This window comes from Cololabis saira, chromosome 1, assembly GCF_033807715.1.
Source record: "Cololabis saira isolate AMF1-May2022 chromosome 1, fColSai1.1, whole genome shotgun sequence".
Taxonomy (NCBI): Eukaryota; Metazoa; Chordata; class Actinopteri; order Beloniformes; family Belonidae; genus Cololabis; species Cololabis saira.
This window is the reverse complement of record NC_084587.1, coordinates 48,067,904-48,084,684: the sequence shown is the minus strand read 5'-3', so window position 1 is coordinate 48,084,684 and position 16,781 is coordinate 48,067,904. Positions and strand designations below refer to the sequence as shown.

General features: G+C 45.0%; 1 protein-coding gene across 1 annotated transcript; it reads left to right on the top strand.

Annotated features, from left to right (window-relative positions):
• The first annotated feature begins 369 nt into the window (after positions 1 to 369).
• On the top strand, positions 370 to 5,379 carry rtn4rl2a (reticulon 4 receptor-like 2 a). Its single transcript, XM_061733110.1, has 4 exons — positions 370 to 442; positions 1,053 to 1,279; positions 1,376 to 1,609; positions 2,575 to 5,379. The coding sequence occupies exons 1-4, from the start codon at positions 385 to 387 to the stop codon at positions 3,433 to 3,435; spliced, it is 1,380 nt and encodes a 459-aa protein (XP_061589094.1). The 5' UTR covers positions 370 to 384; the 3' UTR covers positions 3,436 to 5,379.
• The last annotated feature ends 11,402 nt before the right edge of the window (positions 5,380 to 16,781 follow it).

Sequence of the window (16,781 nt, the reverse complement as noted above, 5' to 3'; positions counted from 1 at the left end):
CCTCCATTCACCGTTCAGCTCTCCCTCCCCCTTCATCCAACGTGCGTCGAGAAAAGTCTCCTCCTCTGACAGAGTCTGCGCGCACGTCTCCAACCAGCTTTTACGCGCGTATAGCGCGCCGAGAGAATCCCCAGAGGTCGGCCCCTCCTCTTTCCGTTTTTCTCCGCCGCCCTCACTCATTCATGACCCCGGACGGTGACGTCGGAGATTCCAGGGCGCCCACCGCCGTAGGCGCCGACGGCTTGCTCGGGTATATATGGGGCCGCGGTGGCCGACAGCCGGCACACTCTCAGTCGCTCCGACTCGGGAACCAGGCAACCAGCGGAGATAGCAGGCTTTACTTCGCCTTTCTCAGGCTAACTCGCTTTGGGCTTTTGGTTCAGGATGGACAACTCTTTTCTTTCTCGGAGCCGACGAAGCTCCATCATGCGCACTTGCAGAAGTAAGTTTTTCTTTCTGTCTTCTTTGGCTTTTGCAGGATCACACTGATCCAAGCTCATTTTTATATCTGTTAGAGATTTTGCAATTATTTCTAAGTTTTGCTTCTGAAAAATCTTTGATTAATTGACGGAAAATAGAAAAATAGACAGGATTGGAGGAATGCTGTAAAATGCGAAAGAATTAGGCTTGTATTGAATCAGGAATTGACAAGTTTTATGATTTAAAGTAACATCATAGCATGCAAAAAAGTGTTAAATGTAATGAAATACGAGTTTTAAAACATAACTCTGAAATAATTTCTATATTTTGACTGAACTTTGTTGTGATAATCCTGTGCGTAATGGCCGGTGCGCACAAGCGCAGGGTCGAAATATAACCTTAGAAACTGTTCTTTTTATTATGATTGCTATGCACAACTAAAATTGAAATTTGTAGAAGCAATATGAGGGAATTAAGTAAATAGTTTAGATATAGAAGCTGCCACAAAACCAACACAGAAGTGTGATTGGTCCCCGCGCTGTGGAGTGACATGGCGCGTTTCGGCACCGCGGACAGCTCCAGCTCCTCTGATCCTCCTCTGATCCTCTGATCCTCTTCTTCCTCCCCTGCAGCAGGTCTCTCCCTCTGGGTGCTGGCATGGCTGGTCCTCGGCGAGCTCAGTCCGGCCTCGGCGTGTCCGCACCGCTGCGTGTGCTACCCGACGCCCATGACTGTGAGCTGCCAGGCGCAAAACTTCACCGCCGTCCCCGTCGGAGTGCCGTACGAGTCTCAGCGCGTGTTTCTGCAGAACAACCGGATCACGGAGCTCAGAGTCGGGTCTTTTGGCTTCGGAACTCAGGTAAGAAAAAAGGTTGAAGAGAGCATTCAACAATTCCAGAGGAAAGCAATAATCTTTTTTGTCACAGTTTATTATATTTAGAATGATGTTTTCCAGGTTCTTTGGCTGTTTTCCAACAACATCACATGGATTGAGGCGGGGGCTTTCAGTGAGCTGAGGGACTTGGAGGAGTTGGACCTGGGGGACAACCCTAACCTCCACCGGCTGGAGGGGGGAGCTTTCCGCGGGCTTGAGAAGCTCCAGAGCCTCCACATGCACCGCTGCCGGCTCACAGCCCTGCCCCATGACATCTTCCACAAGCTGTACAGCCTGCAGTTCCTCTACCTGCAGGTGGGGGCGCTGAGAACTCCGACACACAGCACACATGCAACCACCCACAACCTTCACACACAATATCACATGTCCACTTTCAGACAGTGGTGGACAGTAACGGAGTAAATTTACTTGAGTACTGTACTTAAGTACATATCCAGAGGATTTGTACTTTACTTGAGTATTAGATTTCTTTGGTACTTATTACTCTTACTTGAATACATTTCCAAGACAAATATTTTTACTTTTACTCGAGTAAATTTCTAGGAAGGCTGAAGAGTACTCGTTACTTTCAGGTCTGCTCTTTTTTCTTCTTCCCTAAAATCCTATTGGACACAAGCTGTTTTTGTCAAAGGAGGAGACCTATCACAGTGCACGCTCTCCACTGGGATGTACGTAAAGCGGAAATACGTCAAGCCTCTTCAAAACGATACCGCCAAAGTAGCCTGCGTTTGTCAGGTTCATTTAGTTTCAGTTCATGATTGTTAATAAACTCTGCATCATCATCTGTCCTCTTATGATCCCATTCATTTGATTTGTTTTTGGTGTTTCTGCAGGTTTTATATAACATTGTGGTTCTAAAAGCAGCACATCAGTGCAGCTGGTTTCAAAGAGTTAATTCTCAGAAACAAGAGTTAAAAGATCCTTAAATTAATTTAGAAAAAATATAGCAATTTACTGATGTGGAAAATAAGAAATTTACTCTTACTCTTACTTTTACTTAAAGTAAATTTAAAAGCATTTACTTTTGGATACTTAAGTACCTTTAAAAGCAAGTACTTTTCTACTCTTACTCGAGTAATATTTTGACTGAGCTACTTTTACTTGTAACGGAGTAAATTTTGATCAGTAGTATTTGTACTCTTACTCAAGTACTGGGGTCGAGTACTCTGTCCACCTCTGCTTTCAGATGATGCAAATCAAATGCAGCGCTTGATTTTTCTCATGATTAACATTTGTTATATATTTGTTTTCTTTTTTAGGAAAATAATCTTCACTTCCTGCAAGATGACATCTTTTCTGACCTCATCAACTTGAGTCAACTGTTCCTGCATGGCAATCGTATCCGGACCCTCTCGGAGAACGTGTTCCGGGGCTTGGTCAACCTGGACCGCCTTCTCCTCCACGACAACCGCATCAGGCAGGTGAATCGCCGCGCCTTCCGCGACCTGGGCCGCCTCACCATGCTCTTCCTCTTCAACAACTCCCTGGCGGAGCTGCCCAGCCAGGCGCTGAGGGACACCCAGGGAATCGAGTTCCTCCGCCTCAACGCCAACCCCTGGTCCTGCGGCTGCGAGGCCCGCGCCCTGTGGGAGTGGTTCCGCGAGGCCCGCGTCTCCTCGTCCGAAGTGATCTGCGCCTCCCCTTCCACCCGCCGGAGCCAGGACCTCCGCTTCCTCCGCGAGATGGACTTCGCCCTCTGCCCCCTGCCCGACCCCGGCTCCATCGCCGGCTCCACCACCACCACCTTCAGCACCAAGACCCGCTGGTGGTTCCACAAGAACAAGCCCCAGTCCTCCACTAAAGGCGTCTTTGAAAAGTCCTCCGAGACCGTCAAGGCCGGTTTGTACGGGAAAGGCCCCTCCACGACCACGTCGGTAGTCAAGTACGAGCTGGGGGAGGACGAGCTGGCCCTGCCCAAACTTGATCCAGAAGAGTACTGGGAAAACTACGGCAATGAGGACTCAGGTGTCACGGTGCGGTGCTTCGAGCTCGAATGTCCACCTGAGTTCGACCTGCCTCCATCTTCCTCCGCTCCCAGAAGGTCGCAACTCTCTACCTTCTCACTAATGGCTCTTTCTGTTTTCACCCTCAGTCTCAACCTGCACCAGCTATTTGGCTGAATCAGACTCTTAGTCCCAGACCCTTCTCCTTCCAGCCTGTTTTAAAGGCTGAAGGATCCCTATATGACTCTTTGTACCCCCTTTGCCCACTCTGCTGTAAGCAAATCCTCAAGCAACAGCAAGGGAGATGGGGGGGGCGGCTAGATTTTGAATCTACCATCTATAGGGCTTAACACTTTTCAGGGCTGCTAAGAGTTCTTCAGCCAAGATCATAATACATATATCTGCAATGCTCTACAGGTATGATTTTCTGTGTCTTACCTGTATGAAGTCATGCAACGGTTCCCTGTCATCAGGGCGACGAGGGCTGAGTCCATCACTTATCTGAATGGAGTTTGATAGCAGATGTGAATGATTTTGTCAATTTTGTCATCTCAAACTTAGTCAGTACTGCTAGCGCTATTAGTGCATCCAGGTATCTGGCTGCTACAAATACTACAATTACTGTTAGAACCAGTGCTCAGTAATTACAATACTGTAACCACTTAAAGTGTCATGTAAATAGGCGTGTATTCCGTGAATGTTCAGACTGGTATCTGTACTCCAGCACCAATCACCTTCATCTTGATCCAGGAAAACTGTGAAGGCTTGTGCCTCTACGTGACAGAGCACCGTGTGCAGCGAGTGAAGGGAGATTACACTGTGATGAAGAGAGCCAGAAACAGGAAAGTTGGAGGAATGCAGAGAGGTCACAGAAGAAGGACGGCCGACAGGTAAAACGACAGGACGAGAAGCGCAGGGTAGTTTCATTTTAAAGAAACAGCAGTGAGAAAAGGCAGTGACAGTGCTGGCAGTAGAAGCGGCAACCTGCTGGAGACAAGTAATAAACCACCATCTATAGTTATTCATTAACTCATACCATCCTTCCATTTTCTGTAAATATGCTGTTGTTTTGCGACAACCACATGGATTGAATGCTTCCTATCAGGAAGCCAGATATTTTGGGTTTTTGAATGTCTTTCTGTGACATGGATACAATGTGTAATTATTGTTCAATTTAATGCAGATGAAGATATTGATAAAAAAAGATATACTGAATTTTTCCTGAATCATGCGTCTCTTTGGGGCAATGTTTGCAAAATATATTTTAATTTGAAGGGGTTTCAAGGTTTACACTGGAGGCAATATGAATAAGTAAATATGGAACAGAGTTGCTCACAATAAGATATAAAAATGCAGCAAAAAAGGAACAGCTCGCCGCTGTGTGACTAAACTGTGATAAAATATCTTGAGGACCAAAAAGTTAGACCACAAGGTCACATGGAGTGGCTTTGACTCGAATGGCTATCTGTGTGTGTGTGTGATTGTAGAAAACAGAATGAATGGCTTCACATGCTGGAAGCTCTGCAAAAGGCAAAAACGTCAGTGAGCTTATCACTTCTGACTCAACGATGGGCCATGCCAGATGAACAGATGAGGTGCTAACAGTCTGATTTGTAAATACACCGAGTGAGAAATGAGAGTCTGGAACCAGAGAGAGCAGGAGATAAATTAAGACCGACAAACTGCATGACGTGCAGACTGATGGAGGGGAGGCAAACTCACAGATTCATAGTCAGAAAAGTCGAACTCCAAAAGAAATTATTAATGCTGATGCTGCGAAAGTATGGAGAGCTAATGATATAAGTGAGCTGCAGAAGGAGCGAGAAAAAAAGCAGGAGGAACAGTCCAAATATAGGCATCTCCTTCAGTAGTTTATACATTTCTCCCTTTCAAAAGCAGATGTATATGTTATGTTGTAGGAAGCAAAACGGAGTGCTGATGTATTTCATTTCTTTTACGTCCTCAGCCTTTTTGGTACTCAATTTTTCTAAAGATTTCTCCATGTTTCAAGGGCAGTGATACAACTTTTCAATTGAGGTGACTCGGGAAGGAAGAGATGCAGCAGGAGTGAGAGAGTGGGTGGTGAATTCAGAGATCTACGCACACACACACACGCACACACACGCACACACACACACGCACACACACACACGCACACACACACACACACGCACACACACATGCGCACACACAGGCAGCTACAGAGCCAGTTGGCCTTGCGAGCGTCTTTACTTGGCTTTGCTGGAAGAAGCTGCTGCCCCTTTGCGATTTCTTGCAGATTTTTGGGAAAAATTCAGTGTCTTTAAAGGAGTCTCCTGGAGGAGGTGAAACTGAGCCAGGGTGCTCTTCAGTGGCCAGGACGGAGAGGTCACTTTCAGACGACCAAAGTGCCAGTTATACCATTTTCCCTCTGGTTTCCTTGTTTACTTTGTCGGTCTGCATGTTCTATGTTTTGTATCTAAGAGAGAAATGGGAATTCTACATCGTAGATCAGCTTATTTGTTATTTATTTTTACTGTAAAACATAAAAGAGATGTTCTTGAGAGAATAAATTCATACTTGTTTTATCAAAGTGGTTTTGTGTTTGTTTGCGTGGGAGTTTGAGTCTATGTCATGGCAACTGTCCAGTCAATCACCTACAGCAATCAAATTGAACACACACATGCACACCCACGCTACACATGCAACGCCGGGAACCACAAGCACGGTGTACATTGTGTAAGCAAGCGGTTATCCAACTTTCTTGGCTCTGCAACTGATAAAAAAAGAAAGTCAGTCAATAAAGAGTGAGCAGAACGTTTATCAATTGCAAATTAAACCTGAATAACACTCAAACAACACAATAATCAATACCTGTTCTGGAAATATGCTGACGACATACAGGTAATCAAAAACAAAGAGCACTGATCCAAAAATAATGATGCAGAAAGACTTGGTCCCCTCTCTTTCAATCCTTTTTTTTATGTTTTTAAACATAATAAAATACATCTGATTGCAGTGAGTGTTGGTATTGTATTATAGCATAGTAGTATTGTTCTGGACTTAGCTGGAGACCCAGTTTTGGCCAACTGAGCTCACATTTGTCTCTAAACACACATTCTTCTGGTCTACTCAGTAGCCCCTTTTACATTCTTTGGATGTTTATTACCCCAATTTAGCATCGTGTCTGTCCTTTCAACATTAGGTGAGATGGGGTGACGTATTGAGCCTCCTACCACTTGGTCAGGTCTGATGTAAACAGAAACGTGGGCTGGCAAGCCCCGGTATGACAAAATAAGGAGCTCCTCATCCTCAGAGCTAAGGAGGCCATACATGGGCATATTACTGAACCAAAGTCTGCAACTCACTCCTAAAATGACAGACTGTGACTTTTCAAGAAGCAAAACTCAGGTCATTAACAAACTTTAAGAGGAGAAAGTAGTTCTATGTGGCCAACGAACACAAGAGCAGGACTGGACTATACATGTTTAGATTTTGTGTTTGATGATTTTGGAGGGGAAGCCTTCTGCAAATCCAGTTGTTATGCAGGGCAGCATAAATCTGCCTGCTCCACTTCCTGAATCCAGTACTGCACCTGCCAGCTCTTCAGATGTTGGTGAGGTACCTTTTTTTGTAGCTTTGATAGTGTGTCTGTGTATCTCTCTCTGTTCTTCATTTTCTCTTTCTGATCTCCCTTTTCCTCTGGTCTTCAGCAGGAGGTTCAGATCAGGTCCTGCCCAAGGTTTCTTCCCTCCAAAAGGGATTGACTTTGCGTGCTATACCTGTGTTGTGCGTGCCCATGTGAACTCTGAATTTATAAATGATTATGTATTCATGATTGGGTGAACATTTTTGTGATTATGAAGACCAGTAAAGCCAGAGTTTGGCCCTCCTTCCTGAAGTCAGTTTTGACCCCCTGCTGCTAACTTCTGGTTATCTCGGCCGGGCTCGAGATAGCCGCTTACGACCCCCGCTGCATGGCAGATGAAAGCAGGACAGCAAAACCCAGTAAACCAGACCCCTAGAGGGGGGGGTCAAAACAGCACAAAGCAAGCAAGGAAAGTTTCTGCAAGGGAACAGACTTCCTTGGGGATTTACGACACCTGGGCCGGACGCAGCGGAGCCCAAAAAGCCAGGCCTCCATGAACTACAATCCCCCAGCATGCCTTGCGTGGGGGGGGGGCGGCGCCTACAAGCGGCGCGCATCCAATCACAAACGAGGCACCGATGACGTCACCGCAGCGCGCGTAGGATCAAAACTCTGCAGCTGCTCCCTTTCTCGCTCTCTTCCGATCACCCTCTCATCCTGAGCAGCTAGACCTTTGGCTGCGTGCCCATCTCCTCCTCCCCCCCTGGGAGGGGGGAGAGAAGATCCAGCGGAGCGTTGCTCCACGGCCGGCCCATGCTCTGCATGCTCTCGCTCCAGCTTGGCCTGGAGATCCGCTGCGGTCACGGAGCGAGGCAGCGCTCCGGCCCTCCTGCTCCTCTTAACCTTTTCTCTGCTTGAGTTCCCTTAGCCCGGAAGCCAGATTCTTCCAGATCCGTGAGCCCGCGCCTTGGTGAAAGACGGCGACGGCCCTGATTCCAGTGGACTGTCCTCGCACGCCTGGAGGCGCGTCAAGCGGCTCCGTGATCGGAGAGACCTGCCCGGCTGTGAGACGCAGAAAGACTGCATCTCTTTTCAAAGGAGGAACGTGGAGAGCAAGCTGAGCAGCTGCCCGCCTCGGGGAACCCCTGCAGGATCGTCCTGCCCGTGGGGTCTCCACAGGACTGAGCCGAGACGAGCCGCATGGTGGAGCCGAGAGAAACGAGGCCGCATCGGACTGGAACCCCGACAGAGCCCGCAGACCCAGAATCCAGAGGAGACGTGAGGTGGCGTTTGGGCGATCAGTCAGTTAGAACGGTGTAAAGCTGAACTTATGTTTAATGAGATTACTGTATGCGTATTACTGTACGTTATCATTATTGTGTTCTTTATCATCTTTATTATTATTACATTTGATTCTTTTCTTTTCATTCCATGCATTTAACTTTCATTTCATTTTATTGATTGTTGTTTTCCTAGTTAATTAATTGTTTTATAATACTGAAGCCATTTCTGCCATCAGGTTTATTTGGGGTGTTGCGTTTATCATCTTTTGACACCTGTATGTAAATAAATCCTGATTGATTTTTCATGAGTGGTGGTTGTTATTTCATGCAAGATTTGGTCACAAATTGATTTGTTTAAGCAGAGCCTAGTGTTCGGATATCACGCCTTCACTGTTATTCTGTAAGATATAGTAAGATTTGCTGTTCTGCAGGATAATTCAAATCATAATGAGACTGATTTTCTGCTGTTTAGTTATCACAATTTCCTCCGAAGTAAGGCATCGGGGGTGGTGCCCCTACGAGAATTATAATTTTTGATAATACAATTTGATAAATAGTCCACTTTATTAATTATTAATAATTCTTTAATAGAATTATCATTAGCCTTCGATAACTGGACAGCCAAGCTACCCGAGTTGCACAACACCTGGCACTCTCATTAATGGATCTCACTGTGTTAGACTTTTGGCCAGTTGTTGAGGACAATCTCCTGGTAGATGAGGGTGCAAGCCATGACATTGCCCCTCAAATAAAGCTTGCATGCATTGGTAAAAAAGGGTACAAATTTAGCTTAGGATGAACGGCGTCTGTATCATAAAACTTGCACTGCTGGAGCATCAACGGAGGCTTCATCCGTCATAAACTTCAGTGTCGCTGAGGTTTATTTGGCATCGAACTGGCTTTCTATCCTCCAACTCACAAAGGTGGTAAAACCCTGGGCCCTCATTTATCAACAGTGCGTAGAAAAGGTCCTAAATTCTGTCATAGGAGTGAAATTTAGAATGTGTGTAAGTACAAAAAAATCCGGATTAATCAAACGTGCGGACGCTGGTCGTACGCACATCAGTGATGATAAATCCCACCTGTTCTAAACTGCCGTGCTCGTGCATGGTTACCGTCATTTGCATTCAGAAACGCCTCCAATTGGCCATATATGGAGCAACAACAGCTCCCGCTTGGAGGTTTACAAACTTTATTGAACAAAATTCTGTAGAGTTTACAACAAAAGGCAAATGAAACAAAATAATCAATTATCTACAAATATTCAACATTTGGGGGGGTTGAGAGCAAAAAAAAAAAAAGATACATTTACTGACAAGCTATGGGAAGTGTATTAATAAAAATGAAGAAACAAAGACATCGTTTCATATAAGCTTTTGGCAATATCGTTTTTTTCACAGTGTTTCTCAACCCTGGTCCTCGTGGGCCCCTGTCCTGCATGTTTTAGATGTTTCCCTGCACCAACACACCTGATTCTAATTAATGGTCCTAATTAGCTTGTCACCAAGGTCTGCACAGCTCTGTTGATGACACAGGTACTTTTATCACGGTGCGCTGAAGCAGGGTAGCATCTAAAACATGCAGGACAGGGGCCCATGAGGAACAGGATTGAGAAACACTGGCCGCTAAATACAGTTTACATTCATTTTTCATATGTACAATGGAGGGGTTTTCTGTTATTCCATTTGCATTTATGTATGTGATATTTACCTAGTAAAATAATTATGTTGATCATGTTTGATATATTTCTTGGAAGATTATCCATAAATTAAGATTTGGTTGGAGTCAAAAGCTCCTGCTTGGAGGTGCAAACACCAATAAAGCTGTTCTGCAGAATAAATGAGTGTTGCATTCCTCCAGGCCACCGGGCAACGACGGGCAACAGAGACATAGTTGCATCGCAGATTATTTGTGCATTGATTGAATGAAATCCTTTCATGTCCACGTAACTAAATTCATTATGTGATGGTGCTTTTATGGCAATGTGGGTGCAATCTAGCTCCAATTATGTTTGGGAATCCGGCGATCGCATGAAATCCTCGTTTAATTTCGATTTGGTGATGTGTGTATGGAAACTGGGTGTAAATTATGGCCAGAGAAATTATTGCATCCAACACTGCCGGCATGATTTTGCTTAGTGTCGGCTGCGAAATGCCGCATATGTCAAAATGTTCCGGTGGCAAAAAATCCCAGGGTGGACAGGAGCTGGATGTGACTGGGATGGCTTGCGTTTTGTCTCTCGCTCCATTATAGGTTGTAAATCACGGCATAAATCCATCAGAATGTTTTCGCTGAGCAGCCGCTCCGTGCTCTCACAGATCAACAGATCAGCGCGCTCTTTGAAAACGCGCTCCCTCGGAGCGCAAATCCTCCAACACTGCAAGATAAGCCATGGTACTTGTATTTTCTTTTCAGGTCGTCCTGCCAAAGCTGTCTTTTATAGCTTGTCACACCAATTATTCAAAATGTCTGATGTCTTATGGATAATTTTTATTAATTGGAGGAGGAAACGGGGAACATGTGCACATGTGCACATGTTCCCCGTTAGTCACAGTTCAGCGATCTCAAACTTCACATGTAAAGTTTGAGACTCTTTTAATGGGTTCTATTTGTAGTTTTACTGTTCTACCACTAGGTTTTGTGCGTACGCATGGTCGGAGCTGTGCGTATATTTACACGTGTTTCTGCGCACAAATACATGTTGATAAATACCATACTTTGCGTGGGAATGCTCGTACGCACGCTTTACGCACAGATCTGTGCGTACGCACGGTTGATAAATGAGGGCCCTGGAGTTGATTCTCACCAGAAACTGTAAAGCTGATTGCAGACTGGTCCCACCATTACACATCTATGACCACTTCCAGATCTGCTTTTCTGTTTGATCCTGAACTACCGCCTGGTGCCAGCACTCGTAGTGTCATTCCGCAATAGCCTTTGTTTCCTGTCCCCCACCCACTCCGCCTTGGTTGTTACCACTGCCTTGCCTCCTCTTAGCACATTCTCCTCGCATGAGGGCAATATTGCGATAGAGACCTTCAGCTCTACCCTGAGCTCTTGCCTGGATGCTATCTTCTATCCACACAACCTACGCGCTTGACCCAGCCTGGCTTTTGGTTGACTAAAACCATCCGTAAGTTACACGAGACTCAGCTGCAGAAACAAAATGGCTCCAAACCTCTAATCTGTAAAAACTGTAAAAACCTTTAGTCTCTGCTAACCTCCTTCTGTGCCATCACTAAAGGAAAAACTGCTAATTACGATGACATGATCAGCTGTACGAGATACTCGGAAACTATTTTCTGTCTTCAACTTGCGGCTGAATCCTCCTCCACCTACTGTATCTGGCCCTCCATCATTATCAAATGTTCCCGTAGCAAAATGTCCAAAGTTGTGGTCACATGGTTTATGTTCCTGTGAGAGCGCTTCATGTAATTTAGAAATCCCAATCAACAGACCCCCTGCCAGGAAGTTCCTTTCCTGCAGTTTTTTGTCCCATAAGGGTCCCTGAAAGCCACTTGAGAGTTTGCACACTTCATTGCTCTCCACAGGGGCAGCATGTGTATTAAATCCACATTAATGTTGATGAGAGAGATATTGGTGATATGATGGGAATGTGTGTAAAGGTTGTTGTGCCACAAAGGGGGTGCTGATTCAGTTATTAAAGAGTTATTAATAATCGTCTTACGATAGTTATTAATAATTAATAAAGAAGATTACTTATCAAAATTAATTATTTAAATGAATGAATAAAAACGGGGGACCACCTGACTTTATCAGGAAATAATAACTAAAGAGCAAAATCCGTCTCAAAGTAGCTGTTATTCCATACGTGCCAGCCTGTTACCAGGAGTGGCGTTACAGAATAATAGTGAATGAAGGAATCTGAGCTCAGACCTTTGCAACCAGCAGCTGTGATAAATATGTATAAAATAAACACAAACTGCGGAAGCTTTCTTCCCCCAGTGGTAACTGGAAGTATTGGAGGCCTGATGGCTGGGATACTTGTCCGTGTGGATTAGTAAGGAGGGGAGGAAAATTGGCGTGATCTCTCACCACCGGTACCTTTATGGTTCTGCTGTTTCCCACTCAGGAGCCAGTGTGTGGAGCTGAATCCACCACTCTCGCTCTGAGCTTTTGACAAGAAAACAGGAGCACGAACCACTTCGGTAGTGAGGGAACATGTTTTATGGGTTCACCAACACAGGCCCCTAACAATATAATAACACAAACGTAACGACCGTCGGTCTGTATGAGAGACCATCGGCACGTTACACAGTAATAAGCAAACAAACAAGAGCAAAAACAATCAACGCTTACTGCTTTAAACTAACTCTGTCCATACACAAGCCTCTAAAGCCGGGCATACACTGTGCGATTGTCGGCTTGTTTTCAACCGATTTTCAACTCGTGTGACTATCTTTTGGATAGGGCCAGATTTCGACCCAAGCGTTGGTCTTTCCTCGTGCAGAATACGTGGGGTAACGACGAGAGATTAACACCTCACGACGAGAGATTAACACCTCACGACGAGAGATTAACACCTCACGACGAGAGATTAACACCTCACGACGAGAGATTAACACCTCACGACGAGAGATTAACACCTCACGACGAGAGATTAACACCTCACGACGAGAGATTAACACCTCAGGACGAACTCCCGATCACAAATCGTGTGCTCGCAAGAAAATCAAACTTGTTTGAAATCCTGGTCGCTGCTCGTGAGTTGAAGCAGTTGAAGCAGCTACGACCCGATTGGCCTCATCCTTTCGCAGAGAGCATACGCAATCTCTGATGTCAAGTCAAAAACTATTATTTGTAGTTTAAAGTGTTGCAAATTCACCTTACAAATCATGTTTTAATAGCAGAAAAAAAAGACCGCATTTCCCACGTCTGCATAGCCAATTCCTCGTCCAATCACGGCGTTGTCTAATCTTTTTTCATATATCGCCACACAGAATGGCACAAATTGCTAAAGGCTGATTTATGGTTCCGCGTTACACCAACGCAGAGCCTACGCCGTAGGCTACGCCGTCGATTTAACCTGGAACCATAATTCAGGCTTAAGGCAGCGCGTTTGTTTTTGCAGAGCCTCTTTGGTGTCTCCCACTTCGGAGTTCCTCCTCTTCCACTTCTTTTTGACGTTGCAGTTCCAGTACACAGAAGTCTGACGTGAGTATGATGAACGTATAGTGTGAGCAGACGGGTCGCATCAGAGCATCGGGACATACAGTGTGAGACCATTACTGGTGGGCTGTGAACTTTTGAACTCAGCGATCTAGTCGTGCAGTGTGAGATGGGGCTGAATCAAACGATTTAAAATATCGCACTGTGTCTGCCCAGCTTTACTTTGAGATGCCCTGGAGGTTGTCGGCGGTGACCAGGGATTTTTGGAACTCCTGGTTCTGGTCCCGGTCCACAGGTTACTGATGTTACACTCCCACTGGTGTGAGCTGTGAGCGGCTCCCTTTTCCCTCTGTCTTTCTTTCTCTTGGAGACAAATATTGCAGCAAAACGTAAGGCAGGCAGACTCCAGTAATTTTCTGTCTGCCTTAAGTCTCTGGTTCATCAATGGCGACTCCAAACAGACAAATTTGTGGTCAATTACCGCCAAGCCAAGCTTCCAACATCTCCAAGGTCTTTCCATCCTGCCAATGAGTTCAAAAACCTCTGCTAGCCTGCGATTCTGTTCAAGAATCACAGCTAGCTTGCGATTTTGCTCCCCCAACGTTTGAGTCTGAGTGTTGGTCGCACAGCTGATCCCTTCAGCCATGTCAGGCAGCTCTGAAAGGGCGAGAACAGCTGTCGACGATTTCTGAATTTGTCAATATGCCAGGTCACCGCCAGCTCCAAAAAACAGAAATCTGTTATCAGAAATCCAATTATGAAGGCATTTTCAACATCCTCGACCAAAAGTATGGACAGACATGATCCTCCACGTCTTCCAGGAGTCCATCGTGTATCCAGCAGCAAACGTCCCGTCAGGGCAAGAAGGCTCCCCTATGCTCTGTCTTCTCGTCGAGAAAATTTGGTCAATTGCACTGAGAGACCAGCTGACCAATTCCATGATTGTAGAAAGTTTTGGAGGATGAAAGAGGCTCCAAAAAAGTGACAAGACAAGAACAAGAGAGAGAGAGCAGCAGCAGGGCAGATAGGGAGGGAGTGGGAGCAGAAAAAGACACCTTTTGACACCTCTAAGGTCAATAAACTGTAAAGCTCCCTGGCCTTTGGGGTCATTCCTTAATTTCCTTGTTTCAAACCATGCGGTCAGCTGTAAGGAATCGAGGCTGGTCTCAGAGGCCTTAAAGTTGAAATTAAGGCTTCCCATGTTCACGTAGGACTGTGGCCCAACAAGGTTGAATTGTGAGGTTTAATATGTGAGACCTGGCTGCCCTGAACTACTGTGATGACAGCTAGTTATATGACATCATACACTGCAAAACAGATGTCACCCACAAAAAAGGAGCATACCCTTAATTTATAAAGGTGTACAGTCACCCCCTTCCCCAAAAATGCAAACTTGTTGTATATTTTAACTTGAGGACTTGCAAGCTTTGGGACTTCCATGTGGGTAAAAGCCAGATTTTGCCCCTTGGAATGACAAATTTCATTGATTTAATAAAGTTCATTTTGTTTCTGGATTACAATGTCATTTGTTGGTTCTTTTTTTCAGACAGTATGTTGAATAAATGAATATTTTCAGACAAATTTAGTTTTTTTAAATACCTGACTTGTGTCAGCAAAACGATCGCCGAAACATGTCAGGTATTTAAAAATTCTACATATTTTTGTCTGAAAAAAAGAACTAGCAAATGAGACCAATTTCATTACTTCTCATAAAATCTGTTGTATTTATTCAGTGGAAAGTGTTTCCTGTGGGATCTTTGAGGCTCCATCCAGAGTGGCTGTCAACATCAAACAGTCTGTTCTGCAGTTATATTTACACAGACATCCATACAGCATCTGCAAACTGAACTTTTTCCACAGTCACCACATTTGATAAATCATTTGCACTACTTTCATGCAATTACCAGACGAATTAAATACCTAACTTTTAATTTGAACATCAATTTGTCTGCAAACACACACAGTTCCCACTTTGTGGCGCTGCATTAACTCCGTGACTTTCATGCCTATATAAGGATGAAAACAACTCATCCGTCACGTTCCCATTGGTCTCCCAGCTTTTGTTTGGCAGAAAAAATTCCATGACGCACCTCCTTTGTGAGTACGTATACGCTGTGTGGGTTTGACTGGACGTTGTCCATGTCACTCAGCCTTCAAGACAGGGATGTGGGGAGGCGGGGCATGAGTGTGTGTCTGTCGAAGGTACAGTATGTTGAATAAATGAATATTAATGGAACCAATTTATTCAAAAGAAGAGAGGGAGCAGCAGAGAAAGAGGGAGGAAGCTTTGCACTCGTTCAAGTGCGTCACTCCTTTGCCACACTCGTCTCCACCTGCTGGGCCCCCATCCTCTATTTGTCTCTCTTCCACACACTCAGATTCACACCTTCTCAGTTTCTCATGTGCATTCATAAATTGCATCCTATCCACCTAATTTGACATCGAGGAGCTTGATTAATGCCAGCTCTCTGCCTCTTCAGCAAAGGAAACATCTTTTTCACTTCATGACATGAGGTCCTTGCCCGTTTCTTTTCACACATTTCCTCTTTCTCTAAAAGCATCCTTGACGTCAGGCTCTATGTTTTCTCCTCTCATTAATCACAGACCACTTTGATCCTCATCGTTGTGTGATCGTCTGGATGCTGTGGCAAAAAAAAGTTCTCATTACTTGACTTTGATTAATCATTCACACGATTCTGCTGCAGCTTCCTCAAAGCATCCTCTGTAAAGTCTTGTCTTGTACTTGCTCTTGTCTGGTTACAGAAATCAGAGCGTCTTGTGCATCAAAGAGGGCAGCAACTACAGTAAGTGCTGCAACAAACCGACAACAAACCAACGCAGAAAAACCGTTTGATCAGGCAGTTTTGCTGTCGGTTTGAATGGGATTGATGATGACCGAATAACACATGGAAGCATTTCAATAAAAAGAAAAAAGGACATTAAAAAAGCAAAAGAGTAGTACTTTAGTGAAGAACTTTCTACACTTTATCTGCACGGTAGCATTAGAGGTTGTGTGTGACGCCTGATTAGATTAGAAACAAAATCCCACCCTATGACATGTGTCTGTGTGTCACAAAACAGCCAGAAGAGGTGGGAAGCCACTGATGCCAGCCCCGGCATAAGATTACAGAGTTGTTGACAGAATAATATGAAAATAAGAATTTGTGTGAAAGAGAAGGAGACAGAAAGATAGCAACAGAGGAGGTGTGACGTCTGAGTCACGTACTTGGATCTCTCTTCGGCTAAGAACATTTGGAGGGCTTAAGTGTGCAAGCACATGCACGTGCACATGCAAACCCGCATTGGCAGCATTCTGCGCTCGCTGGTACGAGAGAGAGGCCAACTGGGAGACAGACGTTCCTGGATGCAAAAAACGAGTGGGATCCACACACACGCATGCATGCAAACACACACAGTCATCATACAGCTGGACAGATCCACATGTTTCAGATGACATCTGTGAAGTTGTCCAGCAGTGAGAAGGACAACGCTGCATAGAGGAAAAGTCAAGTGGAGAAGGAGGAACAAATGAAGTGCGGGGA

Coding starts and splice junctions, on each gene's coding strand:
- rtn4rl2a (XM_061733110.1), top strand. CDS start 385: ATGGACAACTCTTTTCTTTCTCGGAGCCGACGAAGCTCCATCATGCGC. Junction 443..1,052: donor CATCATGCGCACTTGCAGAA/GTAAGTTTTTCT, acceptor CCTCCCCTGCAG/CAGGTCTCTCCCTCTGGGTG. Junction 1,280..1,375: donor CTTTTGGCTTCGGAACTCAG/GTAAGAAAAAAG, acceptor GATGTTTTCCAG/GTTCTTTGGCTGTTTTCCAA.